Raw genomic sequence first — 27,832 nt, forward strand, 5'->3', positions numbered from 1 at the left:
TAGCTAGGCCCATGCCCCTCGCCCTGCATCCTTCCCTGGATTCCTGGGGAAGCCAGGGCTGGAGGGGGTGGGATGGATCTCTGGCTGGAGGGGGTGTCTTTCCCCTCCAAGACTCAGTTTGTCTGCCTATAACAGAAAGGACTTCTCCAGCAAGGCTCAACCTGGGAGTCACATGGGTCCCCAGAGCCTGAAGCCCACAGCTTGGAAGACGTCTTTGTTGGAACAGAGTGCCTGGCGCACCTGAGTTGAGTCTGTGATGCTCTAGCTGCTGAGATTAAACTGGAGCCTCTCTTGAGTGTCCCCCTGTGGCTTCGTGCTCCTCCAAAATGCCAGTATTCAGAGCGTGAGTGCACGCCCAGTGACTTCAGTCATGTCTGACTCTTTGCAACCCTACGGATCCACCAGTCCATGGGGATTCTCCAGGCAACAGTACCGGAGTAGGCTGCCATGCCCTCCTCCAGGAGACCTTCCCCACCCAGGGATCTTACGTCTCCTGCACTGGCAGGTGGGTTCTTTACCACTGGCACCACCCAGGAAGCCTTCTGGATACTGTAGGTGCTCAGTAAATTGCTGTGGAATGAGTTGTTCAGGACCATTTCCCATTGGTCCTATGAAGCCCGTGAGCCGTGCCCCAAGGGCAGCTAAGAGGGGTTGTCGCAGGTCCAGAGTGTAAGTAACCTGGGCACCACGCCGTGCCCACTGGGAGCCCTGCACACAGCAGATTCTTAATAGGAGCCTGTCATTTGGCCCAGGACCCAGATCCAGGCCTGTCCCAGCCCTGGGCGGGTCCTCGGGTCCCCAGAACTGCCTGGATGCCAGTGTAGCGTGGGCTAGACCTAGTGCACCCCGCCAGCCAGCTGTGTCCTGGGCAGTAGCAATCCTGACCATCAGCCATTCAATCCACCATTCTCTTTCAGAATAACCCTGCGTGGAGCCCTACTGTGCATCGGGTCAGGGCCTGCATCACTTCTCCTTTCTTTTTCCGTTCAGGCTCTGCAGACACCGCGGTGTAAAGGATAGAGCAGAGGAAAGCACGCAGCCCACAGTCACACAGCAGGTCCACAGCAGACACACAGCAGGCCAGCCTCATACCCAGCCAAGTCTTCCCATTTAGGACAGGTTCTCTGTGCTCTCTTGACTTTATCAAAGCTTTTTTCTTTAAAGGCTTTATTGAATTTGTTATAAGATTGCTTCTGTTTTATGTTTTGGTTTTGGTCTTTGGGCCACGAGGCACATGGGCTCTTAGTTCCCCGACCAGGGATCAAACCTGTGCCCCCTGTATTGGAAAACGAAGTTTTAACCACTGGACCACTAGGGAAGTCTCCCAAAGCCTGTTACTACACCCATCGGTGCTGTTTATTGACTATTTTCCACTTGCCAGGCTCATGCTAGGGTTTTTACTCAACTCTTACACAGATCATTTCATCTGATTCTCACAGCAGCCCTGTTAGGTAGCTCCCAGTGTCACCTCCATCTTACGGGTGAGGAAACGGAAAGACCAAGAGGTCAGGCGACCCAGTGAATGTCGTGCAGCTGGAAAATGTCGAACGCAGGGGCCACTGCATCAGAAAGATTTAAAACAAACACAGGAAAATGAAAAAGTCATGTGAAAGGAGAAGAAAAGAGAAGTTAATACACTGACTTGCCTCCTGGACAGAGAGTTGCTGTGATTATGTCTTAACATTATCTGGGATTCCTGGTAGCCAGGGCAAAAAGGGAAATGCAATGGCTTGTGCAGATCTCATTCCTTGGTCTTTATTTTTTAAGGAGGGATCATACTGCTTCAAGAGAAACAAATGACTTCTTAGCCCTAAATCCTCATGGGACAACTTGTCGTGATGGTTAGAATCCGGACAAGCTTACCAGGAGACGGAGCTCAAGCTGTCTGAGTCTCCATCCCCCTCCCCTCTCAGTCGTTGTGACGGTGCTACAAGACGATGTGGTTCAGTACATCTCCGGGCTTACAGGAAGGCTCGGTGAATAACAAGCCCCCTCTATTTGGAGGACATCTCTATCTTTGGACTTGCAGGTAGAGCAGAAACATTTTTCAAAGGGATATAATATTTCATCCCTTGCCAAAAACTGAGAACCAGTCACTTCAGTGGGATTTCCTGGTGTGGAGCGTCCTTAGGAAGGAAACTGAGGCTGGGAAAAGGTTGGGCGGTGAGCTGAGGGAGGGGACCAGATGTTCTGCCCCGTTTGGACTTGGCTCCACTTCCCAGAGGGTGGACCGGGGTCTGGGGTGAGCAGGGAGCCCCGCTGTGATAGCAACCTGACACAATATTTACAGAGCCCTGTGATCTGTCACGGTCACGCCTGGTCACATCTGAGTCACATCAGCCTGCGGTGTTTACGATTCCCCAGACGTGCAGCAGTGAGCACAGCTTGGTCCGCGAGCCTCTGTGTGCTGTCCCTGCTAAACTGTCTCCTTCAGAAGAGGCTCTTGGGTTTGTGGCTGCAGGGGCCGATCAGGTGAACAGAAGAGCTTCAGGATGCCATGTCATCCTTGGTCTCTGTTTTTCCATCTGTGAAATGGGCTTAGTCCTCCAGTGATTGACAGTCAAGCGTCTTGCAGAGGTTGTTACAGTGAAAGAAAGGCCTAATTATAGAAACAGAACCAATTCCATAAGAAAAATGAGTAGTGAATATAATCAGACATTTTGCAAATAAATACAAGTAGCCGTTAAACTAATAACCTCTATGAGAAAAGAATCTGAAAAAGCAAAGACGTTTCTTTGCCGACAAAGGTCCGTCTAGCCAAAGCTCTGGTTTTTCCAGTAGTCATGTATGGATGTGAGAGTTGGACTATTAAGAAAGCTGAGCGCCGAAGAATGAATGCTTTTGAACTGTGAAGTTGGAGACGACTCTTGAGAATCCCTTGGATTGCCAGGCGATCAAACCAGTCAATCCTCAGGGAAAATCAGTCCTGAATATTCATTGGAAAGACTGATGCTGAAGCTGAAACTCCAATGCTTTGGCCACCTGATGGAAAGAACTGACTCATTTGAAAAGACCCAGCTGCTGGGAAAGATTGAGGGCAGGAGGAGAAGGGGACGACAAAGGATGAGATGGTTGGATGGCATCACCGACTCAATAGACATGAGTGTGAGCAAGCGGGGGGAGTTGGTGATAGACAGGGAGGCCTGGCGTGCTGCAGTCTATGGAGTTGCAAAGAGTCAGACACAACTGAATGAACTGAACTGATATGTATAACTGAATCACTTTCTACATACCTGATACTAACACAACAAGGTAAATGAATTATACTCCAATATAAAATAAAAATTGAATTAAAAAATAAATAGAGTAGCCATTAAATATTCCCATTCAGTGATTAATTCAAGCAGAGACATTACTCTGCTGACAAAGGTTCGTATTGTCAAGGCTATAGTCTTCCCAGTGGTCACGTACGGTTGTGAGAGCTGAACCTTAAAGAATGCATAACACCAAAGAATTGATGCCTTCGAACTGTGGTGGAACTGTGTGGAACTTCGAAACTCCCTTCAGCAGCAAGGAGATCAAACCTGCCAACCTTAAGGGACATCAACCCTGACTATTCACTGGAAGGACTGATGCTGAAGCTCCAGTATTTTGGTCACCTGATGCAAACTGTATGGATTACAATAAACTGTGGAAAATTCTGAAAGAGATGGGAATACCAGACCACCTGACCTGCCTCTTGAAAAACCTATATGCAGGTCAGGAAGCAACAGTTAGAATTGGACATGGAACAACAGACTGGTTCCAAATAGGAAAAGGAGTATGTCAAGGCTGTATATTGTCATCCTGCTTATTTAACTTATATGCAGAGTACATCATGAGAAACGCTGGGCTGGAAGAAGCACAAGCTGGAATCAAGATTGCTGAGAGAAATATCAATAACCTCAGATATGCAGATGACACCACCCTGATGGCAGAAAGTGAAGAGGAACTAAAAAGCCTCTTGATGAAAGTGAGAGAGGAGAGTGAAAAAGTTGGCTTAAAACTCAACATTCAGAAAACTAAGATCATGGAATCTGGTCCCATCATTTCATGGGAAATAGATGGAGAAACAGTGGAAACAGTGTCAGACTTTATTTTGGGGGGCTCCAAAATCACTGCAGACGGTGATTGCAGCCATGAAATTAAAAGACGCTTACTCCTTGGAAGGAAAGTTATGACCAACCTAGATAGCATATTCAAAAGTAGAGACATTACTTTGCCAACAAAAGTCCGTCTAGTCAAGGCTATCGTTTTCCAGTGGTCATGTATGGATGTGAGAGTTGGACTGTGAAGAAAGCTGAGCACCGAAGAATTGATGCTTTTGAACTGTGGTGTTGGAGAAGACTCTTGAGAGTCCGTTGGACTGCAAGGAGATCCAACCAGTCCATTCTGAAGGAGATCAGTCCTGGGTGTTCTTTGGAAGGAATGATGCTACAGCTGAAACTCCAATACTTTGGCCACCTCACGCGAAGAGTTGACTCATTGGAAAAGACTCTGATGCTGGGAGGGACTGGGGGCAGGAGGAGAAGGGGGATGACAGAGGATGAGATGGCTGGATGGCATCACCAACTCGATGGACAAGAGTTTGGGTGAACTCTGGAAGTTGGTGATGGATAGGGAGGCCTGGCGTGCTGCGATTGATGGGGTCGCAAAGAGTCAGACATGACTGGGCGACTGAAAAACAACAACAACATGCATACTAAGAGAAGAAAATGTCTTTTAAACTGTAAGTTGTTACTATTATTTTATTTATGTATGGCTGTGCTCGGGCTTTCTCTAGATGCAGCGAGCAGGGGCTCCTCTACAGTTGCGGTGCTCAGAGTTCTCATTGCGGTGCTTCTCTTGTTGCAGAGCCTGGGCTCTAGGGTGTGGGCTTCAGTAGTTGTGGCCCACGGGCTTCGTTGCCCCACAGCATGTGGAATCTTCTCGAACCAGGGGTGGAACCCATGCCCCTTGAACTGGCAGACAGGTTCTTAACCACTGGACCACCAGGCAAGTCCAAGTTATTATTATTATTATCATCCTTCTTCCTGGTCTGTCAGCGGTATGATGAGAGGAGGAGTTGGGCAGGAACTCACAGGCATTCACGATGGGATCCAGAGAAGATTCAAGGGCCTGTTCTCCATGCCCAGCAGAGGTCACGGGAGCAACAAGGAAACGAGTACAGGCTGTCCAGTGGCTTCCTGAAGTTCCTGATCTGCAGCATCAAGAAGCTGGAAGTAACAACAGAGAGTGTCCACAGTGTTTCCTTAACAGCTACAAAGCTGTCTTGGAAGAGCAGCCGGCCATCAGAGTCACCCATCCCAAGAAGAGGCTGTGCGGCAAAGAAAGTGAATAGACAGCTCTTGGACACATTTTATTCACATTAAATAAAACCGTAAAGAGTTGTGCCATCAGTAGAGAAAATAACTAAAGTGGTGCATGCTCTTCAGGGGTAGAAACTGATACAAGCTTTTTGGAGGCTATGAAGCAATATTACCAAAAGTCTGAAATCTTTGGCCAGTATCTGTGACTCAGCGCCTTAGCTGTCCATTTGCTGCTGTAACAAATGATCACAAACCTAGTGTTTTAAAAGAATACAAAGGCATTATGTTAAACTTTTCAGAGAATAGGTGTTGTTGTTCAGTCGCTACTCTCTGCATCGGACTCTTTATGACCTCATGGGCTGCAGCACGCCAGACTCCTCTGTCCTCCAGCATCTTCAGGAGTTTGCTCAAATCCACGTCCATTAAGTCAGTGATGCCATCTAACCGTCACATCCTCTGCCACTCCCTTCTCCTTTTGCCTTCAGTCTTTCTCAGAGAACAGAAGTGCTGGGCTAAAACCAACGTCCTGCAGGGCTGCATTTCCTTCTGGAGGCTCCAGGGAAGAATCTATTTTCTTGCCTTTCCCAAAGTCTAGAGGCTGTCTGTGTTTCTTAGTCAGTGGCTGCCTTCTTCCACCTTCAAAGCCAGCACTTCCCAGCCAAGTTTCTCGCATTGCATCACTCCAGCAATGACTCTCCTGCCTCTCTCTTCCACTTTAAAGGACCCATTCAGATGATCTAAAACATTCTCCCTGTTTTAAGGTCACTTGATAGGAAAACTTAATTCCATCTGCTATTTTAATTTTGCCTTGCCATATCCACAGTTTCCAGGGATTATCATGTCAATATCTTTGGGAGGTTATTATCTGCCTACCACATCCAGATATCCTGTTTCTAGGTATTTACGATCAAGAAAGTAACTATGGATGTATAGTAATAGGGACTGATGTACAGCAATAGGGAATAACATATCACTAGGTTTTCAATAAAAATAATAGTGGACAAGACTAATGACATAATGTACAAGCTATTAAAAAGCACAACATAATTTAACTTTTATAATGTATTTAACTATTCTCTCCATCGATCTAGAATATAGATAAAAGCTAGAAGGATATACTCTTTATTTTCAGCTCATGCCTTTTTCTTGTCTTATAGCTTCTTCTATATTTCTATAGCTTCTATATTTCTATATTCTTCTATAGCTTATTCAATACTGAATAAATAGGAAGATTATCATCAATCTCTTTCATTAAACCAACTTTATATATATATATACATATATATATATGTATATATATATGTATATAAAATCTATCGTGTCTCAGAAATCTCTAGGAGTGGGATATATGTGCTTTTAGCATCACCGATGGACGTGAGTCTGAGTGAACTCCGGGAGTTGGTGATGGACAGGGAGGCCTGGCGTGCTGCAATTCATGGGGTCACAAAGAGTCGGACACAACTGAGCAACTGAACTGAACTGAACTGATTGTCTTAATTTTATTCGTGTATTCTAAAATCTGCAATAAGCATGTCACTTCTGTAATAAGAGAAGTTAACTTTTTTTAAAGCATGCAAGCTTTCAAGACTGGGGCAAATATGCATTTTTACTCATGCTCAGACTCGGAAGCCAGTCTCGAACAGAGGTGCCAACCGAGGATCAGCTTCTCGCCGCAGAGCAGGGGCTCTCTCTGCTCCCTCCTCTTCCTCCCCTTCCACACTGCTTAGATCAGGGCCTGCTTCAATAACCACTCGCTGAACAGAGACGTTCCAAACTGGGATCTTATTCTCCCTTCATTGCCCACTCTGGGTTAGCATCACAGGATTTATCTAAATCACCATGGAAGTCATTTATCTTTTAGCTGTATCCCTTTCGGGTAATGAGTTCCATCCTTCCCAGGTTAACTGGAGTTTCCTGGGGTGCATTCCAGACTGCCTCAGGCCTGGAGCTCTTGCTCAAGTGCTGAGCTATAGAATAGCAGTCAATGCCACTTGCCCTACTCTGCCATCTTTGTACTGCCCCAGCCACCAGCCCTAGGACTGGCCAGGGGAATTAGCAACAACATGAAGAATGCCAAATTCACAAGAATCCCTTCAAATCGGTCCCTTTATCATACAGATGACAGATCACATTCAGGGAGGACCAGCAAGTCACCTCTGCAAGGCCACACAGCTAGTAAATGGCAGTGCACAGATTCAGACTGGTGTCCCCTTAGCCCTAAAGCTTGAGTTTGCCATCACTGCCTTCCATGACTTCTTGGAATAAATGTTTTTATTTTTTTATCTTTTAAAAAAGTATTATTTATTTATCTTTTTGGCTGCGCTGGGTCTTTTCTGCTGCACGTTTTCTCTCCTTGCGGCGAGCAGGGGCCGCTCTTCACTGAGTGCGCCGGCTTCTCCTTGCGGTGGTGGTACGTGAGCTTAGTGGCCGCGTGGCATGTGGCATCTTCCAGGACCAGGGATGGAACCTGTGTCGCTTGTATTGGCAAGTGGAATCTTAACCAGTGGACTTCCAGGGTTGTCCCCTAAAAATGGTAACTGTTAACACTGATTGATTGCTCCCCAGGTATCAGGTGCCCCACACATATCAACCTACTGAATCCCCCTAAGAGTCCATTTTACAGATGCGGCAACTGAGAGGCAAGTATTAATAGACTGCCAACCCACTCCAGTGTTCTTGCCTGGAGAATCCCATGGACAGAGAAGCCTGGTAGGCTGCAGTCCATGGGGTCGCACAGAGTCGGACACGACTGAAGCAACTTGGCAGCAGCAGCAAGGCTCACAGCGGGGAGATGCAAGGTCTGCATTTGAACCCGGATGATGCTCAGGCCCTTTCCAGCTCTGCAGGCTGACGCTGACAGTGTCCTGTGTTCTAGGCCATATGCCCAGGATTGCACTCTGATGGAATGCCCATAGAGCCCAAGCAGTTGGTGCAGCATTAAGCCCCTTGTACAAGGGAGGACTTCCCTAGTGGCTCAGACAGGTAAAGTGTCTGCCTACAGTGTGGGAGACCTGGGTTCGATCCCTGGGTCAGGAAGATCCCCTGGAGAAGGAAATGGCAACCCACTCCAGTACTCTTGCTTGGAAAATCCCATGGATGGAGGAGCCTGGTAGGCTACAGTCCACAGGATCACAAAGAGTCAGACACGACTGAGTGACTTCACTTCACTTCACTTCACAAGGGGGGGAGGGCTCAGAGAGGGGAGGGACATGTCTGAGGTCACACAGCAGTGCGTGGTGGACTGGGCCTGGCACCTGGTCTCCTACACCAATGCTGCTCTGAACGCTGTGCTTTTCCCGGGATAAGTGCTCCTTACCCTTCGGTTGCTGGGTGCTCCAGCAGGGGCCGGGGGTGAAGCGGGGGGAGGTTCTTCCAGGCAGTTCCTAGAATCCAGTCACTGCCCCACCCTGATCAGTCCCTCAGAAAGTCGTTCAACCACTCACATGTGGGCAGCGCTGGGGACCCCTGGAGCCCCTGGATCTCTTTCTCATTGGACACTCGTTGGGCAACTTTCCAAAGAAGAATTTGCTGTCCAATGGTTAAGACTCTGTACTTTCAGTGCTGGGGGTGGGGGTTCTACCCCTGGGAAGGGAACCAAGATCCCACGTGCTTTGTGGCATGACCGATAAAACAAATTAAAAAAAAGAAGAACCTCATCTCTCATCATTTCCAGGTCCTCAACCTACCCTCGCATGTGCTCTTATGGGTGGCTGTGGGTCATGTGGGGGACACCTGGCCTCATCTTGGGGGTGATGCCTTTCTGGGAAAAATCCTGGCTCATGCAGAACCTGGCTGCCCGTCTACAGGTTTTCAGGGGTGTGTGCAGGCTGGGTTTCCTTTGCAGCAGCCCAGAAAGGATTTTCTGAAGGTCTTCTCCTGGGGGCTTATTTTTCTTGCTCAAACGTTATGGCTCTGCAGTGGTGGAGGGGACAATGGAAGGCCAGGCCTCCAAGAGCAGTTTTGGGGAAAGACCAGCAGCATCTGGATGGCTTACAGTCTCGCTTCACCACCGGGGGCATCTTCTCTGTGCTTTCCTTGCAAAACAAAAACAAGAGCAGAGACCCAGGCAGGCCTCTCTCTCACTCTCTGTCACCCATCTGTCAGTCTGGCTGTCGTCTGGCTATCTATCCATCTTCCGTGTGTAAACTAGGAATTCTGGGGAGGGGGGCAGGGGAGGAACCTCCTTCCTCTTGCTTTGGTTTTCCTTGGGGAGGGCCTGGACTATCCCCGAGGTGGGCTAGGGGGATGGTACACCCCCAGAGGCTTGATGATGTACTGCCTTCTGGGGCAGAGACCCTGGCGCGAGGTGGTATGAACCAGGCGGACCCAGGACTCTCCTCCGTCTGGGCAGGGACGGCAGCATTAGGGCGCATGGGGGTAAAGGTGGGTTGGGAGGTTTCAGATCTTCCGTGGAATCCGTCTCCCCCAGAGTCGCTCCCCCAGTCCCCTGCGGAGGAATTTGTAAATGGAAGCGGGGCTGCTAATCCCTCCACTGTCACCTCTCCAGACACTTGTTGGGGGATTAAAAAAAAAAAAAAGACAGACACATACCCAAACACTGAACTTTCCCATTCCTCCAAATGCGGGTGGGGACGCTGAAAGAAGGACACCACTATCTTCTCCCCCCTCCCCGCCCCCAGCCTCCAGCCGGCCTGGCGCGGGACCCCCTCCCTCCCGCAGTCGGAGCGGTGGGGGCGGGCGAGGCGAGGAGAAGGGGGAGGAGGAGAGGCAGGGGGCGAGGTCTGCTTCAAGAAGGGGCGTGTGGCCGGAGGAGCTCGCGTCGGAGCAACTTGGGAGCGAGCGAGGCGGCAGAGAAGGGGAGGGAAGAAAGTTGGTTTCCCCCGACGTCAGCGCCGGGCGGGCCGCGGAGCCAAGAGGCGGCCGGGAGCGGGGCCGAGCGCGGGGCGGCCGGGGCGCGCTCGCTCCGACCCGCGCCTGCCACCCGCGCCTCGGACCCGCGCCCACCACCGCCGCCGGCGACCCCGGGGCGGCCCGCGGGCATGGACAGCGCGGCCGGCCCCGCCTTCGCCCCGGACAAGCCGGCGCTAGGCCCGGGGCCGCCGCCGCCGCCGCCCGGGCTGGGGCCGGGCGACTGCGCCCAGGCGCGCAAGAACTTCACGGTCAGCCACCTCCTGGACCTGGAGGAGGTGGCGGCGGCCGGGCGGCTGGCGGCGCGCCCCGCGCCCAGGGCCGAGGCGCGGGAGGGCGCGGCGCGCGAGCCGTCCGGGGGCAGCAGCGGCAGCGAGGCGGCGCCGCAGGACGGTGAGTGCGCGGGGCCGGGGCCGGGGATGCGGGGCCAGAGGCTCGTGGGCCCGAAGGGGCGAGCGCGGGACCGGCGACGGAAGCGGGGACTCTGGCTCTGCCGGAGCCCGGCCTGGGAAGGAGAAGTCGCGGCGGGACCTCCGGGGGTGCGGGCGCTGGGCGCCGCCTCCCGAGCGGCTGGCGTGGCCCCCGCCGCCGCCGCCGCCGCCGCCCTCGCTGAGGTTGTATGTCCGCGATGGACGGGACGGGAGCTGTCGGCTGGGGGAGGCCAGATCCACCTCCAGTCGTTGGGAGAACAGGGCGCTGTGCTGCCCTGTGCCCTGCCCCGGGTGGTACCCCTTGATCCCTCCACTCCCAAACAGCCTGGGAGAAGTGGGTGCGATTATTGCTGGGGAAACTGAGGCTTCCGAGTGGGGCGAAGAGACCTAGTCGCACAGCTGGGTCTCCAACTCTGCCCCGCTCTCTTCCAGGACACCCTGCTAGGCTTTTCTAAGAAGGGTGCCCTGGCTAGGGTATCGATGCTGCCCTCCCCCTGCAGTTTGCCCCCGCTTCTAGCAGCTCCCTAGGGGGAGCGGCCCAGCCCTGAAAAGCCAGCTAGGCCTCTCTTACCCTGCCGAGGTTAAAGGTCATCAGGAAGGGGCTTTAAAAACAAACAACCCACCCAAGTGGCTTTTTTTTTTTTTTTTTGTCAAAAAGTCACAGAGGACTGCAGGGTCTTGAGCCCTTGGTAAGAAGCTGGGAGTGGCTGGAAGAGGAGAAGATGAAGATAAAGCAAAGATCCTGGCCGGGGAGAGTTTGCTGGAGAGAGGGGGAGGGCTGGAGTCCACATAGCTCACCCCTGGCCCTGGAAAGGAGTGTGGGGGTCCTCTGAGACCACTCCTGGCTCTCCTAGCTCTGGGGAGCCGGCAGACCTGCTGGAGACTCTAGGCCCATTAAGAGTCACCCACTTGACTCCAGAAGCATTCCCACCTGTCCCTGGGGTCCCCAACTTCCTGCACCAGCCTCCGGGGTCTGCAAGGAGCCCAGGGTGGCTGCGTACCCCACTTTTCAGATGAGAGAAGGTGCAGGAAAAGGTGAGGTGTCATCAGCCTTGTCGGAAGCCTTGTCCAGGAGCCTGGGTGTACCCGAGAGGTACGGCCGACACACATCTGACTGTCATGGTGCGTCTCAGACATGTCATGCCATGCCCGCCTGGCGCCAGCCGCATGCCATGGCCTCCAAGTCCTTCCCAGTGGTGTCCATCCACCTCTCGCCAGCCCCTCTGGCCTCTGTTCACCCACCCAGGGGATCAGGAATCAGGCTGACCCCCTCCTGGGAGCTGGGGTTTCCCTGGTGGAAGGATGGATGGTGTCTGGTTTGGGCCAAGAGAAAAGTGGAGTGCCCTTTCCTGGTGTCTGGTGGGTCCTGCCGGCTGGTTGTTTGTGGCCGTCGGGTCTCCTGCTGGCTCTGAGCCAGCTTCCCAGCAGGGCAGAGGGGAGGTCTCCGAGTTTCCCCTGAGGCATGGGGGACCCCTGGGGGCTGGGGACAGAAAGAGGAGCAAATTGAAGAAAGGCAGGAAAGGAAAAGGAAGGAGTACAGGTGGGGTGGAGAGAGAAGGAAGGAGGCCAGGCGGGCTTTGTCCTCAAGTCCTGGCCGTGGCCGTGGGGATGGACAGGAGATGGCCCTGCTTCTCCTGCTCACAGCCTAAAAGGGCTCCAAGTGGGGGGCTTTTCTGGGGGAGTCCCAGAATAGCTGGGGTCACAAGTGCTCGGCCAGGGCCTCTGGCAGCCCCCAAGCCCCCAGGCCTTCCCAGCAACCCCCCGGGATCGCGTCTCCCCCACTGAGGGCCCGGGAGCCCTTTCTCTTCTGCACATGGGGAATTCCCAGGCACTGGGGACAGAGGACCCCCGTGTGTGGGCTCTGGTGGGACAGGGCCGAGGGCAGTGGCCAGTCTGCCCCCCAGAGGTGGACATCTCCTTCCATCACTGTGAGGGACTGGGGGCCCCAGGCAGAATCAGGGCCAGGCTCAAGAAGCCCCCACCCTCTAGACCTCAGCTCCATCCTCCCGGCCCTCGGCCCTTGGGGACATTTTCTCCAGACCTCAACAGACAAACGGAAGCCCAATGTGGACACTACAGAGAGTTCCTGAAGCTCAAAAACCTAGCTTAAAGAATTCTCTGTTTGAGATTGCGTCTTTCCTAGCTCACTTTTGGTGTTAAAAGGCACTTTCTTTTATGAAACAGGGATAATGTCTGGAGATGGGTTTATTTTAATGTCCTTACTTGGCAAAATTAAAAGGAGGTAACCCTATACTCATTCCTTAGACTGAAAACAAATCTCTAGGCCATGAAACCCAAATGTTTTATGTCGAGTCAAGCAGCTCCCCAAGGCCAATTGGGTGCATTCCAGTGGTGCCCGCTGCCAGGCGGCAGGGGGGCAGAGCTGGGGGTGTTCTGGGGCAGCCCCCAGGCCTGGGAGAGAGAATCCCTTGGCTTGCTCAGGGGTCCGGGCCCCCGAGCAGGAAGGTGGATAGAGAGACTGGCACCCTGCCCTGCTCCCCTACTTCCTCTTTCTAGCAGGTGCCCCCTCCTACTGCGGCTGGATTCCCAACTCATGGAGTCTCCAAAGGTGGAGGAGAAGGGACCTTTCGTCCCCATCCTCATGAGCCCAGCCTGCGTCACTGGGCCCCTTTAATAAGCGGGCAGCCAAACCTCAGGGTGCTGGGACTCTGGTCCCCAGGCCAGCATCTGTGGGCCCTAGGCTGAGGTTTCATCCTCCAGTTCTGGCCCCTCGCTGAGGATTTGGACACGCTTGGAAGTAGGTTTTTCTTGTGGCTTCTGGAGCTGTTTCCAGATCCAAAGGCAGCGACTGAAACCGAATAGAGGTGCGTGCATGCTCAGTCGCTTAGTTGGGTCTGACTCTCTTCAGACCCATGGACTATAGCCCGCCAGGCTCCTCTGTCCACAGGATTCTCCAGACAAGGATACTGGAGCAGGTTGCCATTTCCTCTTCCAGGGGATCTTCCCCACCCAGGGATCGAACCTGCATCTCCTACATTGTCAGGCGAATTCTTCACCACTGTGCCGCCTGGGAAGCCCGTAAAGAGATGGGGTGACCCTTATTAGAAAAATAAAGGTTAATGGGGAAACCAATGAGTTAGAAAATTGATGTATTTTCAACCTGTCTGGTTAGCAGTCTCAAAAATTTTTGAATAGATTTTTCAGTCTTTCGTTTCACAAAGTCATCAGTACATCTAGCCTATTCTTGCCAATGATTTCCCTGGACCAGGCTCCCCCCTGGAACTGACCAGGAAGGCTGTGGCTTCGCCGGTGACTCAGAGCAAACCAGGGTCTCGGGTTCCTCCCAAGTCAAACGCTGAGGTCTGGGCCGGGGCGCCAAGCTATGCCAAGCACGTTAGGAAAATAAACTCTCGTTTGCTGCCTTCGCAGTGACTTACAACAAAAGAAACCACATTAATAACTGAGATTTTCCTTAAAACATTCCCTCCTGTGGGCAGGGCGGAATCAGGAATGCGGATGCACTGAAAATAAACGAAACCCCTGGAGCCAGGCAGGGATGAAGCCCGCAACCCAGCGAGGCTGCCTGGCCCCACTGGGGCCGCGACCTGTTTAGGAAAAATGCCCGAACCCAGTGGGTTCCCTTCTCAGAGATTCAAGTGGGGCCCTTGGAGCCTGAGGGCACAGGCTGAGCTGGGGTGGGCTGGGGCCCTGGGCCGGGGGTTTGGGCTACCCCCACGGAGCTGTTCTCTGAGTCACCTCTGTTGATGGGCAGAAGGAAGCCACGGGCACGGCTGGCTTGGGTGGCACGTCCCTCTCCCCTTTGCCAGTGGTGGCAGGCAAGGCCAAGTATCTAAGCGGGAGGCCTGAAGGGACCACTGAGTTTGAGAGATGGGCCAGCTGGCCTTTCATTTTTGGATTTTTCTAGTAAACCATCTACCATCGTTTACCATTTCAGTCGTTTTGAAGCGTCAAGTTGGACGGCGTGAAGTTCATTCGCATCCTTGTACCATCATCCCCACCGCCTAGCTCCTAAACGTTTTCCGTCTTCCCCAGCTGAAACTTTGCCCCCCATTGAGCACTAACTCCCCATCCCCCCTCCCCCAGCCCTTGGCAACCACTAAGTTCTGTCTATGAATTAGACAACCCTCGGGACCTCATAGATGTGGAATCGTACAGCGCCTGTCCTTCCGTTGCCTGGCTTATTGCACTTAGCATGACGTTCTCACGATGTGTACGTCACGTAGCAGGTGTTAGAATTTCCTTCCTTTTTAAGGTTGAGCAGTATCCCACCGTGTTGCAAATAGTTCACATTTGATTTCCCCGTATCCCCGTTGGTGGACACTCGGGTTGCTTCTGCCGTCGGGCGATTGTGAATGATCCTTCTGGGAACACGGGTGTGGCCCCTGCTTTCAGTTCTTTGAGGGGCCAGGAGTGGAATTCTATGTTGAGTTTTTTGAGAACCGCCGTACTGTTTTCCACATCTGACTTTTTAGCCAGCCTCCCTCTAACTGGCTCTGAAAGGTGGCAGCGGCAGCCTCTGGGGCCGTGGAGAAGGGAGATGGGGGTGGTACCAGGTGCCAGCTTGCGAGACAGGGGCAGGGCTGGTAGGCGATAAAGACAAAAGTGTTTCTTCAGAACCGACCTTTTAAAGACAAACCTGCTTTGCTTCCTCCCCTTCCTTCCTTTCCCTCCATCCATTTCCTCTGGGGGGCACGGGTGGGGAGACAGCGATCCACTGTGAATGAGCCCGGGAAGAGGGCGATCGGGACACCCGGGTCCAGCTCCTGGCTTTGGCTCGCCTCTCCGTGTGTGACCTCCAGGCCCCAACCTGAAGGATGGGAAGCAGCACGAAGGTGTCTGTGGGGTACCTCCTGTCTCTCCTCCATGATTCGATCTGGGCTGAGAAATTGCCCTGGGATGGGCCCATCTCCCCAGGGAGGTGGCGTCTCTGAGGCCTGGGTCCTGGCTGAGCCTGGACCCCCCAGACAGGTGAGAGCCTCCCTCAGCACATGCCCAGGAGCAGGGAGACAGGAGTGATGAGAGCTGAGGAACCAGGTGTAGGAACCAGGCGTAGAGCTGAGAGCCCAGGGCATTCAGTCTGAGAATGGCTGGACACCTGGTAGGAGGGGCCAGTGATCTGCATCTCGGGCTTTTTGTCAGCAGGGAGGACTCTGGCTAGTTCGTGCACTGCCCATGGTTCCAGGGTGGTCTTGCTGCTCTATTTAATAGATCATCTGAGTGGAGCTTGCAAGCCTGGCATGGGGGCCTGGGACCACCGGACACTCCCACAAGGGTCCTTCCCTGTGAACAGAAGCTCAACAGGGCAGGAGCTTCCACTGTTCCCTTCCAGAAGACTCCAGAAAAGTGACTTTGCAGCAGTAGTGATAATCCCTGCTGGCCCCCTTGAGGCCCAGGAAGCTCCCTGAGGCTCAGTGTTGCTATCTGTGAAATGGGGATGGTGGACAGTGATGTCCCTTACAGGGTGTGGAAGACCATGCCCGGAGCATAGTAGGTGCTCAATAAAGGGCCTCCTTTACAGCTCATGGCGATGCTCACTATGAGTCAGGCTGGGCTAGTGGTTGCCATTCCTATTATGGGGGCAACCCAGAGAGGCAAAGTAACCTGCCTGAGGTCTCCTGGCTGGGGAGGTGGGGGGGCTTTGTTTTGTCCAGGCCTCTCTCTCCTGCACAGCGAGTGTTTGGGCTGGAGGGGTGGGGCAGGGGAAGCCCTACCTGGTTGCTGGGGAGACTGAGGTTTGTTTGAGGATCAAAGCGGTCAGGGAGGTCCTGAGGTCTGGCACGGAGTGGGGCACTGGGATGACCCTCAGCCGTGTTAGGTTTCTAAGTGGATAGAGGCAGGGAGGAAGGGTTCCCAGTGTCTTGTCCTGGGCAGGGATGTGAGGTCGGCCTGAACAAGGCAAAACTTGGGAGGCCTTCCTGGTGTGCCAGATCCAAAGGGCAGGGGCTAATCTCAGGTGGGAGTGAAACTTGGGACTGATTTAAGGCGCCAGTGCTGTCCTGAACACATCCTACAAACGGAGCTTCGGCGTTGGAACCTGACCAGGGTGGCACCCTGGGGCCAGAGGCCGTGGGAGTGGAGGGGAAGGCAGATGCCTTTGATGGTACGTGGCGAGGGTAACCGGTTACTGTTTGCTGGCCAGGGCACCCCCGTGCTTCACCCTTCATTGTCTTCACACCAACCAGAAGTGGGTCCTTTTATTATACCCATTTTATGGAGAGAGAAACAGGCTCAGAGAAGCTGAGTGGTTGCCAAGGTCACACAAATGAATATGGGATTCCAGCCCAGGCCTGTCCCCAGACCCCTGCCGTCCACTGCTGGCCAAAGCCACTCCTGGAGCCCCCAGAATGCTGGGTGCTCTGACCAGGGATGTCCACTCCCAGGCTGGCGTAGGCTGTGTTCAGGGGACCGCGAGGCAGCCAGGGGAGGGGTCTTCTCCACATTCTCAGCAGTGTGACCTGGGTCCTGGGGTTGGGGGTGGGGGTGAGGTGGGTCAGGCCTGGCAGCATGGGGACTGTCTGGCTTGTAGCGGGGAGGGGTGGCTTGGAAGATGTAAGAGTGAGTGGAAGTCCTGCCCGGAAACATCCAGAATGGCCTCATGGACAGGGGAGAGCTGTGGAGGGTCCCTGACTGAGGACCATCAGTAGGACTTCTTTTCTTGTCTACCGCCTGCTCCCATATTCACTCATTCACTCACTCACTCACTGCATTCAGCAATTATTTTCCGATCACCCACTATGTGTCTCGCCTTGAGCTCCTACCAGCTGCTTAGACTTTCAGATCTCAAGCCCCGGTGAGAATTTCCAGGCACTTCGAAGAACTGGTATAGAGTGGGGCATTTTTAGAAGTTGCCAAGAGGGGCTTCCCTGGCCTTCCAGGGGTTACGACTCCATGCTTCCACGGCAGGGAGCGCGAGTTCAGTCCCCAGATGGGATGCCAGGTGGCATGGCCAAAAAATTAAAGATAAACTGAAACACATTTTTAAGTGGCCAAGAAAAGCCATTTACTGACAACAACTGTCATCTTGTTGCCCCCATCCTTTTATCCAAGCGAGCACCTCTCAGCATCTTCATCTCAGAGTCGAGAATGGTCCTTAAAACAGACTTACTTAACCAGAAAGCTTGCAAGTTGCCCCTGTTTTCCTCATTTTGCGGTGGGTCGGTGATAACGCTGGCTGGCGTTTGGGAGCCACATGGTGGCTTTCCCAGACACGGACACAGGGACACACACCATCCGCCCCAACACACACGACCACCACACACACACCTGCTCACTCACTCCCACACACATACGCTCTCTCTCACACACACACACACACACACACACACACACACACACACTTGCACCCACACCCAACCTCACACCCCTGTCCCGAAGGCTCCAGCCTGGCCCAGATGATCAGGTCCAGGCTCTTGACGGCCAGGGTGGCCGCAGGCCGCTGGTGGACAGACCAGCAGCCAGATTGCAGCCAGATCGCGCCTGGACAGGGCCAGGGGTTAAGTGCCTTTTGCGAGGTGGTGAGTAGAAAGGCACCGTGGGAGCTTCCTGTTTAGACAGAGTTGGGAAAAGTGGTCTCGGCAGGCGCCCATGCTGAGCAGACGCAGGGAGATGGGGGTGCCCGGCAGCCCCCAGGGGCAAGGGGGCAGGGTGTTCCCCGTCCAGAGGGAGCCGAGCTGCTGCTAGCGAGAGGCCATGCCTCCCCGGGAGCCAGGGAATCTCCAGGTGTCCTGGGAATGAAGGTCACTGAATACGTGACCCTGATGCTCGGGCTGGGCCCCCCGACCCTGCCAGCCAGGCCCCTCGCCCCGTGTCCCTTCCACATGTGGAAAGCTGCTTGCTCCCAGCCCGGCTCCGAGGGGCCCCCGTGATGACAGGACGCCGTCCACCTGGGGCCCTTTACGGCTCATGATGTTTTTTATTGCGTCCTAAAAGTGAAGCCGGCTCTGGAAGACATTACTTTGGGTCCCTCTTTGTGATCCTTTCCGCTTTCTTGTGCTTGGGAGGTGCAGCCAGGGCATGGGCAGTGGGGACCTTGGAAGGATGCTGGGGCGATGAGTTGCAGAGGAGTCGAGAAGCTGGGACCTGGCGGCCTGAGGATGGGTGGTGGGGGATGCTGGGGGCATTGTGGTCTTTGGAGAAGGTTCCGGGTTGGGGGGAGGTCAGGGCAGTGAGAGCGGGATGCCCAGGGGCTACAAGACCTGGAAGCTTCCCCAAAGGCTTTTCCACCCAGAGCTGAGATGACGAGGCAAGGGCGTGTCACCTGTGCTGTGGCTGCCCTGGAGGCGGGAGGAGGAGGACTAAGAGTCAGGAACCAGGACCTGCCCAGCCTTACAGCTTGGGACACTCCCTGACTCTGTGTGCCTCAGTGTCCCCTGGTGAGGGAGTTGGACCTTCTGTTTGTCAACACCTGGGCCCAGGAATCACTGCATTCGAATCACCCTGGGAGCAGGTGAAATGCATGTTCCCATGTCCCGGCCTATGGAAGGAAACCCTCTGGAGCCTGGACCTGGGCCTCTGCGTTTGGCACAGTCCCAGTCATTTTGGGGGCTACCCAGGTGGCTCGATGATAAAGAATCTGCCTGCCAATGCGGGAGACTTGGGTTCTGTTCCTGGGTCAGGAAGAACCCCTGGAGGAGGGCATGGCAACCCACTGCAGGATTCTTGCCTCGGGAATCCCATGGACAGAGGAGCCTGGCAGGGCTATAGTCCATGGAGTCGCAAAGAGTCGGACACGACTGAGCGACTAAACAACGGCTAGTCATTTTTATAGGCATCACAGCGTGTGCACCGCTGTGCTCTCGGAAGCTCTTTCCAGGGTTAACTCTGCCCCTCTGTCGTCCTCCTGTTTGCCTGCAGGGATAATGGTCCTCTCGTGAGAGGATGGAGAGGCCCACTGGAGCCGCCAGGGAAGACTGGCATCGTTTGGAAGCATCTAGAAGGGGCCAGTATGTGTGTGGGGGGCGGTGTTTGCTGCTCTAAGGCCCAGCCCAGCCTCCGCCTCCCCAGAGACCTGACTGCACTGGAAGCCGCACAGCTGGGTCTAGGGGAGCACAATCACTGTTGAGCACCTCCCAGCACTCAGCGGGCACCCACTGGGTGCCAGCCCAAGGCTCTCAAAGAGCTGGACTGAAGGGGGCGTTCCCACGCGGAAGATCTTGTCTCTTCCCCTCGAGCATTCTGACTCCCTCTCGCTGCCAGGGTGACGGGGTCTGGGGTGGGGGTCAGAAGCCTGAGCTGGGGGGTCTCTATCACTTGTCACTGGAAAAGCCCCCTCCCATTGTCTGGCCTGTCTGGCCTGCTCCTCCCTGTCCCCCCACCCTCTCTGCCCCTCACAACGCTGCAGGCTTTCCTCAGCAGGGTCCACAGGGTAGGGCATCCATGCCCCCAGGACAGTGACCACCACCCCTGGGGGTTTTGTCCACTGGTCCCCAATCCCGCCTCCCTCCCTGCCTGTCCTTCCACCACCCCCCCCACCCCCCGCCACCAGCCTCCCCCTCCCAGCTGCCCCTGTTGCCGCGGGCGCAGCCGTTTACATGCCAGAGATGGCGTTATTAAAAATGACATTTAACCAGAGCTAGAATTACCACGCGGATGGCTGCAAACCTCGGAATCAAAGCAGGAGCCGCCGGGCGCGCCTGGCAGGGGCCTCGCGGCCTCCTCTTGCCGCCAGAGCTCTGCGCGGGCCTCCCATATAAAACCCCCGCAGAACTCCAAGGTCTTGAAAGCCCGTGCACCTCCTTTCATTAGACTAACAAATAACATGTAACAGAAAACATCTGTGAACAGCAGCCCCTAATGCTCTCAAGATGGTGCCTCAGGCGGCCGGTCCAGCCAGCGGGCAGCCGGCATCGTCCAGGGCTCAGGCCCTGGCCGCCCCCCACCCCAGGTGGGCAAGGGCCCTTGGGAGTCCCTGGCACCCTTCCCCTTCCCTCCTGGGCCTCCCCTCCAGGACCCTGTGGACCTGGGGTCCTCCTTCTCTGCCTTCTCATCCTCCTCCAACCCAGTCTTCAGGCCTCTCCTCTTGCAGAAGAGAACCAGTAATCCAGGGGTCTCTTTGCAAGGGGATAGTTTCTGGACAGGGCATCTCAGCCGTCCACTCAAGGGCCGGGGCTGGGGCTTGGCCAGCTGTGTGACCTTGGCAAGTGTCATCTTCTCTCTGAGCGTATTTGTCAAGGGGAGGAGAATCGTGCCTCTTGCGGGGTGGTTTTAAGGGTTTAGGGAAGTGATGGAAGTAGAGTAGCTGATCACGTGAGAAGGTCATATAGGGGTCTGCCGTTCTCAAGACGGCTGGGGAAATTGAGGCTCTGAGCGGTTGTGTGACTCACCCAAGGGCCCACGGTGGGCGGAGGAGCCGAGGTTTGGAGCCTCAGAGTCTGCATCTTTTTCACGACCCCATGAAGCATGAACTGAGGATGTAGTAAGTGAGGGGGATGTTCAGACCTGGATCTGCCGTGCCCCTTGCCCTCGGGAATGCCTGGTCTATGCGGATGGCAGAGGACGGACTCACCTTTGAGAGAGTACAGCCCAGCCCTGCCGTCCCTGAGGCCAGCACCCCTCCACGCCCCCATCTCTAACCCCGTGGGCTTTGAAGCAAGAGATGCCTCAAGATGCAAGGTCCTCCCCGCGTGGCTGGACACGTGGCTGCCTCCCCCAGGACCTGAAGCACGGTTCTCACAACTCAAATCAGGTGGCGGGGGTGTGCATCTCAGACGAGGGAGGAAAGGCCAGGAAAACGTCCCAGAAATGGGAGAAAAGAGAAATTGGCCCTTTGTTCCCTATTTCCCTCGTGATGAGGCTACAGAAAACAGGTCTTTCCACCTTCCCCTGCTGCTGCTGCTGCTGCTGCTAAGTCGCTTCAGTTGTGTCCAACTCTGTGCGAGCCCAGAGACGGCAGCCCACCAGGCTCCCCCATCCCTGGGATTCTCCAGGCAAGAACACTGGAGTGGGTTGCCATTTCCTTCTCCAATGCATGAAAGTGAAAAGTGAAAGTGAAGTCCCTCAGTTGTGTCTGACTCTGAGCGACCCCATGGACTGCGGCCCACCAGGCTCCTCCATCCATGGAGTTTTCCAGGCAAGAGTACTGGAGTGGGGTGCCATTGCCTTCTCCAACCTTCCCCTAAAAGACTATATATGAAACTCCATCCCTCCCAGTCCCTTTCCAAGCGATGCCTTGCTATTTGGTTCCCAGAACACTGGATGTAATTCATTAATTCACTTACTCATTCGACTGAACTGAACTGATTCATTCATTCATTGCATGCACACACCTGTTGTTTGAGGCATCACTGGACAGATGAGTCGTTCAGTCACTCAGTCGTGTCCGATTCTTTGCAACCCCATGTACCTCAGCACACCAGGCTTCCCTGTCCATCACCAACTCCCAGAACTTGCTCAAACTCATGTCCATCGAGTCAGTGATGCCATCCAACCATCTCATCCTCTGGCGTCCCCTTCTCCTCCTGCCCTCAATCTTTCCCCAGCATCAGGATCTTTTCCAATGAGTCAGTTCTTCACATCAGGAGGCAAAAGTATTGGAATTTCAGCTTCAGCATCTGTCCTTCCAATGAATATTCAGGAATGATCTCCTTTAAGATGGACTGGTTGGATCTCCTTGCAGTCCAAGGGACTCTCAAGAGCCTTCTCCAACACCACAGTTCAAAAGCATCAATTCTGATGCTCAGCCTTCTTTATGGTCCAGCTCTCACATCCGTACTGGGAGAACCATAGCTTTGACTATGCGGACCTTTGTCAGCAAAGTGCTGTCTCTGCTTTTTAACTCACTGTCTAGGTTGATCATGCTTGTCCCTAACCAGCGAGTGGAGCAGAGGCAGGAGCACCCTGATGCCCAGTTCTTTACCTCTGTCTGGGCCCGAGCTCAGGACTTCACAAGCTGCCTCATGCTGAGTTCTCTCAGCAGCCTTATGAGGCAGGTGCGGTATTATCCCTGGTGGCTCAGACCTTAAAGAATCTGCCTGCCATACGGGAGGCCTAGGTTCAATCCCTGAGTTGGGAAGATCCCCTGGAGATGGGAACAGCTACCTACTCCAGTATTCTTGCCTGGAGAATCCCGTGGACACAGGAGCCTGGTGGGCTACAGTCCATGGCGTCACAAAGGGTCTGAGCGACTTTCACTATAGATGAGGAAACTGAGGCTCAGAAGGGCCAAGTGACTTGCCCAAGGTCACCCAGGAAATACACTGTGGTCCCCAGAGCCCAGGTTCAACGCTGACTACTCTGTGCTGAGCCCTCAGATGGCCCAAGAGCCACAGTGTCCTCTTTTTAAATATTTGTTTTTGGCTGCACTGGGTCTTCGTTGCTGCTCAGGCTTTTCTCGAGTTGCGGTGCTCGGGCTTCTCATTGCGGTGACTTCTCTCTGTGCAGAGCACAGGCTCTAGGGCTGCCAGGTTTCAGTGGTTGCAGCACATGGGCTCAGTAGTTGAGTTTTGCGGGCTCTAGAGCACAGTCTCGATAGTTGCGGTGTTCAGGTCTTCATTGCTCTGCAGCATGTGGGATCTTCCCAACTCAGGGATCGAACCCGTGTCTCCTTTCTTGGCAGGCGGATTCTTTACCGCTGAGCCCCCAGGGAAGCCCCGTAGTGTCCTCTTGCTAGAATCAGCACAGCCCCTGCCAGGGAGGGACTGTCCCTCTGGTTCCCTCGGTTCTTACCCCAAAGCTCCACAGTGGCTGAGATACTGCTTTTCCGGGGACACATCCCTGTGCAAAGTCTGACCCATACGGCCAGGACAGAGGGCTTCTGGGCTATGCTGTGATGTGGGAGTTGGGGGCGGCTTGGGAGGGCCCCCAGCCTTTGGGAATCTCGAGTTTCTGAGAGACATCATGTTCTAATTGGAAGGCCAGCCTCTCCTGCCGAGCTGGCTGCCCTGCCACCAAACCCCCAAGCGAGGAGAGTGTCAGAGCTCAAAGTGGGAAATTGCTGGAGACAAGAAGTAAAAATGAACTACTCTGGTTTCACGGGGAGGGAAAAAAGAAAAGGCCAAGATCTAATGCGGCTGAAAGTGGGGTCGTCGTTTAAAGGAATCTATTGCCGTTGCAGTGGATTCAAGCTGGGGGCAGATCAGAGCTCCAAGGGGAGGAAATGGGGAAGGCTTCCCTCCAGCCTCCCTTCCAGAAATATTTCTTGAGCATCTACTACTCCGTGCTAGTCTGAGGGTTGGATCCTGGGGTCCCATCAAGAAACAAAGAGGTGTGATCTCTGCTATAAAGGAGATGAGAGCAGATAGTGGGGTCACCTACCTGGTCTGGAGGTTCAGGGAAGGCGTTCTGGAGGAAGTGGATTCTCAGAAGGGCTCTACAGGGTGAGTGAAGTTAACCAGAAGAAGTTGGGAAGGGTGCTCCACATGGAAGGAACAGCAGATACAGAGGACTCCATGTTTCCAATGCAGGGTTCACAAGTTCGGTCCCTGGTCGGGGAACTAAGATTCCACATGTTGTTCAGCACACCAGAAGAGAGAGAGAGGGGCTTTTCCAGGAGCAGAGGAAGTGGGAGGGAGTCCCACTGAGAGGACCAATGAGCAAGGCCTGCTTCAAGATTGGCAGTTTTTGTGTTAGGAGGGGTGGGAATGCTTTCTGTGCCCCTTGTGGGTACTGGGGGTGCGCAGAGCACCCTGGTATGTCTCCTGTCATCTGAGAAGTGAATGGCTAACTTGGGAACACCTCTTGTGTCCTGGCTGCCCGGAGCCTCGTGGGCACCCCATCTCCAAAGGAGCAGACCACAAGCGCTGTCTGTCTGCCCCAGCACACCTTCTCTCTGAGATCCAAGAACCCGTGTCAGGAAAGGGTGGGTCCAGGAGCCATGCAGAACCCAAAGCAGGGTGTCCCCCTGCCCAGAGTGGGGCTCGCCACTCCATCAGTGGGGCAACTGCACCTGTCACAGACCCAACACCAGGGCTTCAGGGATGGCAGTTTCCTTGACAAGATGAGGAAGGTAGGCCCAGGCTGACTGCAAACCCTGCCTCCCAGGAGGAGTGGAGGGAGTATGGGGTGCTTGTGGCTGAGTCGGGGGCTGGATGACTGGGGTGTGCTGAATGGCCTTGGAGTGTGTTCCCCTTCATCATCACCGAGACCCCGACAGTCAGGACCATTTATTGCACACCTGCTCTGTGCTCAGCCCTCTGTGTAAATCTCATTAATTTCTCCCAGATCCTCCAGGAGGTAGGCAGTCTTATGGCTCCATTTCCCAGAGGAGGAAGCGGAGACCCAGAAAGATGGGCTGTGTATGGAGGCCATGGGGGCTCCAGGCCTTGGACCCTTGTCTTCGTGGTGTTCCCCACCCCTGCTGGCCTGGAGCCCCTGGGCTGTGCTGACTCCGACCTCACCCAGCCTTTCTTGGCTTGTTTAAAAAGGGATGGATGAGAGTGGTGAGAGCGCCGGGCAGAGGATTGCCAGACAGAAATCAGAACTGCTCCTTGACCCAGGCAGGCAGGCGGCCAGGATCCTGGGACAGGGACTGCCTGCTCCTGTTGTTCATATGCAGCTTGACAATGACCCAGGCATAGAAGCAGAGAGCTGGCCCCGATATCCCAGGGAGTCCCCCACCTTCTCAAGCAGGGCATGCTGCCTGGCTTAGCTGTGGGACTCCAGCTCCAACCTCACCCCCGTTTCCCGGATGATCTTGGGAAAGGGCCTCATTTCTCTGAGCCTCAAATTCCTCATCTGCAAAATGGGCACAATGCCGGTACCTGGGGCCTGGGCTGTTCAGTGGAGTTGATGAAGTCAAGCAGGCAGGGGTTCACCTCTGGTCTCCAGGAGGCGTGCAGTAAACATCTATCTGTTTTCTTTCTCATGCTCCCTGACACTTGGGAAGAAGCAGATGCCCAGTTTAGGACTGTCAAACCCCCTTTTAAAGATGGAAAAACCAAGGCGGGAGAAGTTTCCCAAGACCCCGCAGGAAGAGGAGTCGAGATCAGGAATAGAGTTCTGGGTCCCAGGAGCTGCTGGCTCTTTAATGATGCTTTCTAAAAAGGAGTCAAGTTATCCAATGCACACCCAGGACCATGAGCCCTCTGCCTCTGCCCAGCTCTGCCCAGTGACCTGGGGTCCCCTCTCTAGGAGGATGGGGCTTTGCTGCAGACCCAGGCTGGCATTCCCCCGTGCAGAAAGAGCAGCTTGCTTTATTTTCCATGGTATAAATTGTAACCATGTATAATTTCATGACAAATACCGTCTATAAAACACAACTATTTTTATAATGTGGCATTTGAGGTTAAAAATGCAAATTAGAGATTAATTGCAACTTCTAGAGGGTCACTGGATAAGATGGCTTGGGGAGGAAAACTGAGATACTCAGATACGCTCCTTCGGGAATTACAGATGGGTTCTCACCACACATCTAGAACTTGCATGTGTGCGTGCACACACCCACACCCACCCACACACACACACTTGCACTCAGCTGATCTCTGGCTTGAGCTAAGCTGGTTTAGACATGGTGTTTGGAATGCTGAGAAAGCTGATCTTGATGCTGGCTCCTTTTTCTGCCCAGGGCTCTGATGTCTAACCGTCCATCAGAAGCAGGTTATGTGATGATCAAGCAGCCCTGAGATTTGCGGAGGCGGATGGCAGGGGGGAAACGCACAGAGCTTGGGGCGCCAAGAAGAGAAGCAAATGCAGCGGGTTAACCTCCATCGGGTGCCAGCTCTTAGCTTCTCCCTAAACCCTCCCCTTCCTCCACCCCCTAAAACCAAAACCAGATGGAAATCTAAGTGAACAGTGGGTCTGCGGACAGGGCAGACAGCGTGGGATGGAGCCCTGATCAGCGGGGAGGGAGACAAGCCGGAAGAGCCCCATTCCATTGAGGCCACGGGTGGGACGTGTCCCCTGTGGCACCCAGGGGCCAGATTGGAGCCCCCCGCGGAAGAATGTGGGCCTCTGGAGAGTTCAGTTCAAGGAAACTTCTTGGGGACTGTGGCGAATGTTTTTGCTGCTTACTTCCAACTGGAACAGCAGAGCTTGGGAAAGGGGGCTGCCCTCTGCAATGCACACTTTCTTCTTCCCACCTTCTCCTGGATTCTGGCAGGAGGGCAGCAGCTCCAGGGGGTCAGCAGTACGCCAGAGGCCTCCTAATGCACCCAAGGGCCCTAGGGAGAGGAGGGCCAGAGTGGGGCCAGCGAGTCCGACTGACCCCAGTTGATTTCCTGGGCCTGGGACTTACCCTTTCCTAGCCTCAGTTTCTTCATCTGTCAAGTGGGAATAAGGGCGAGTGAATGGTGAGGGTCCAGAGACAGGAAGCCTTGCACGTAGTCCTGGCACATGGCCAGCTGCTGCTGTCACCTTTGCCGCCATTGCTATTATTAGCAACTCGCAGGCGGTCCCGGAGACAGCGTGGGTGTGGGGACCCAGCCACACCCCGGGCAGCTGCTGGTCCCCAGGGTCCCTCGTCTCCCCAGCATGAGCATGGGAATTGTCTAACCCAAACTAGCTCCATATAAGGCCATGGCTCCCTTGCTGCTCCACCCCTAGCCCCACCCTGGGGTGGACAGTGTGGGTGGGGCTTGTTTATTCCCCTCATCTTCTGGCAAGTTTGGGGTGAGATGGAGTGGGGAGCGTGCAGGCAGTGTGACCACCCTTCTCTCAGCAGCGGCTGTGTCCATCCTGGGGAACTCAGCACTCCCCTCCCTCCCCCATCTTGGGCACACAGGGGCCGGGGCAGGAGCAGGTCTGGGGAGGGGCTTCCATCTCTGGCATGGAGACCTCTGAGTATGGCCTGCATTGTTCCCCTTCTCCTCCAGCTGGGCCCATGCCTGCCGCACCATCTTTAATGTCCCTTCTTTGGCCGAAGTCACTCCACCGGGAGCCTTTGCCGGGACCCCCTTCATAGCAGTTAACGCATCATCTCCCTAAAGGGGCCCGCACTAACCCCAGAGTGTATAAGCTCACCCCTCATCTTTAGAGAAGCTATCAGAGGCTCCTCTACTCAGCATGTATTTCTTGAGCCTGTATTTTGTGCGGGCACCGTAGAGATCGCCCATCGCCCCTAGGAGCTTCTAGGTAACAGGAGACAGTCAATTAACTGATAATGGCACAGTGTGCCTCTGTGTGTGTGTGTGTGTGTGTGCGCGCGCGCGCTCAGTCGCTTCAATCGTGTCCGATTTTGTGATCCCATGGACTCTAGCCCACCAAGCTTCTCTGTCTGTGGGCTTTCCCATCAAGAATACTGGAGTGGGTTGCCATTACCTTCTCCAGGGGATCTTCTTGACCCAGGGATCGAACCTAAGTCTCCTGCGTTGGCAGGCGGATGGATTCTAC

At 54.4% G+C, this 27,832-nt stretch overlaps 1 protein-coding gene across 1 annotated transcript in view; it reads left to right on the forward strand.

The window, feature by feature from the left end:
* The first annotated feature begins 10,051 nt into the window (after positions 1 to 10,051).
* Positions 10,052 to 27,832, forward strand: part of PRRX2 (paired related homeobox 2) — a 51,497-nt gene continuing 33,716 nt past the window's right edge. Inside the window, exon 1 of the mRNA XM_024999588.2 lies at positions 10,052 to 10,550. Within this exon, the coding sequence (XP_024855356.1) occupies positions 10,289 to 10,550 (262 nt within the window). The 5' untranslated portion in view covers positions 10,052 to 10,288. The remainder of the gene's footprint in view (positions 10,551 to 27,832) is intronic.

Source organism: Bos taurus, chromosome 11 (genome assembly GCF_002263795.3).
Source record: "Bos taurus isolate L1 Dominette 01449 registration number 42190680 breed Hereford chromosome 11, ARS-UCD2.0, whole genome shotgun sequence".
Lineage (NCBI taxonomy): Eukaryota > Metazoa > Chordata > Mammalia > Artiodactyla > Bovidae > Bos > Bos taurus.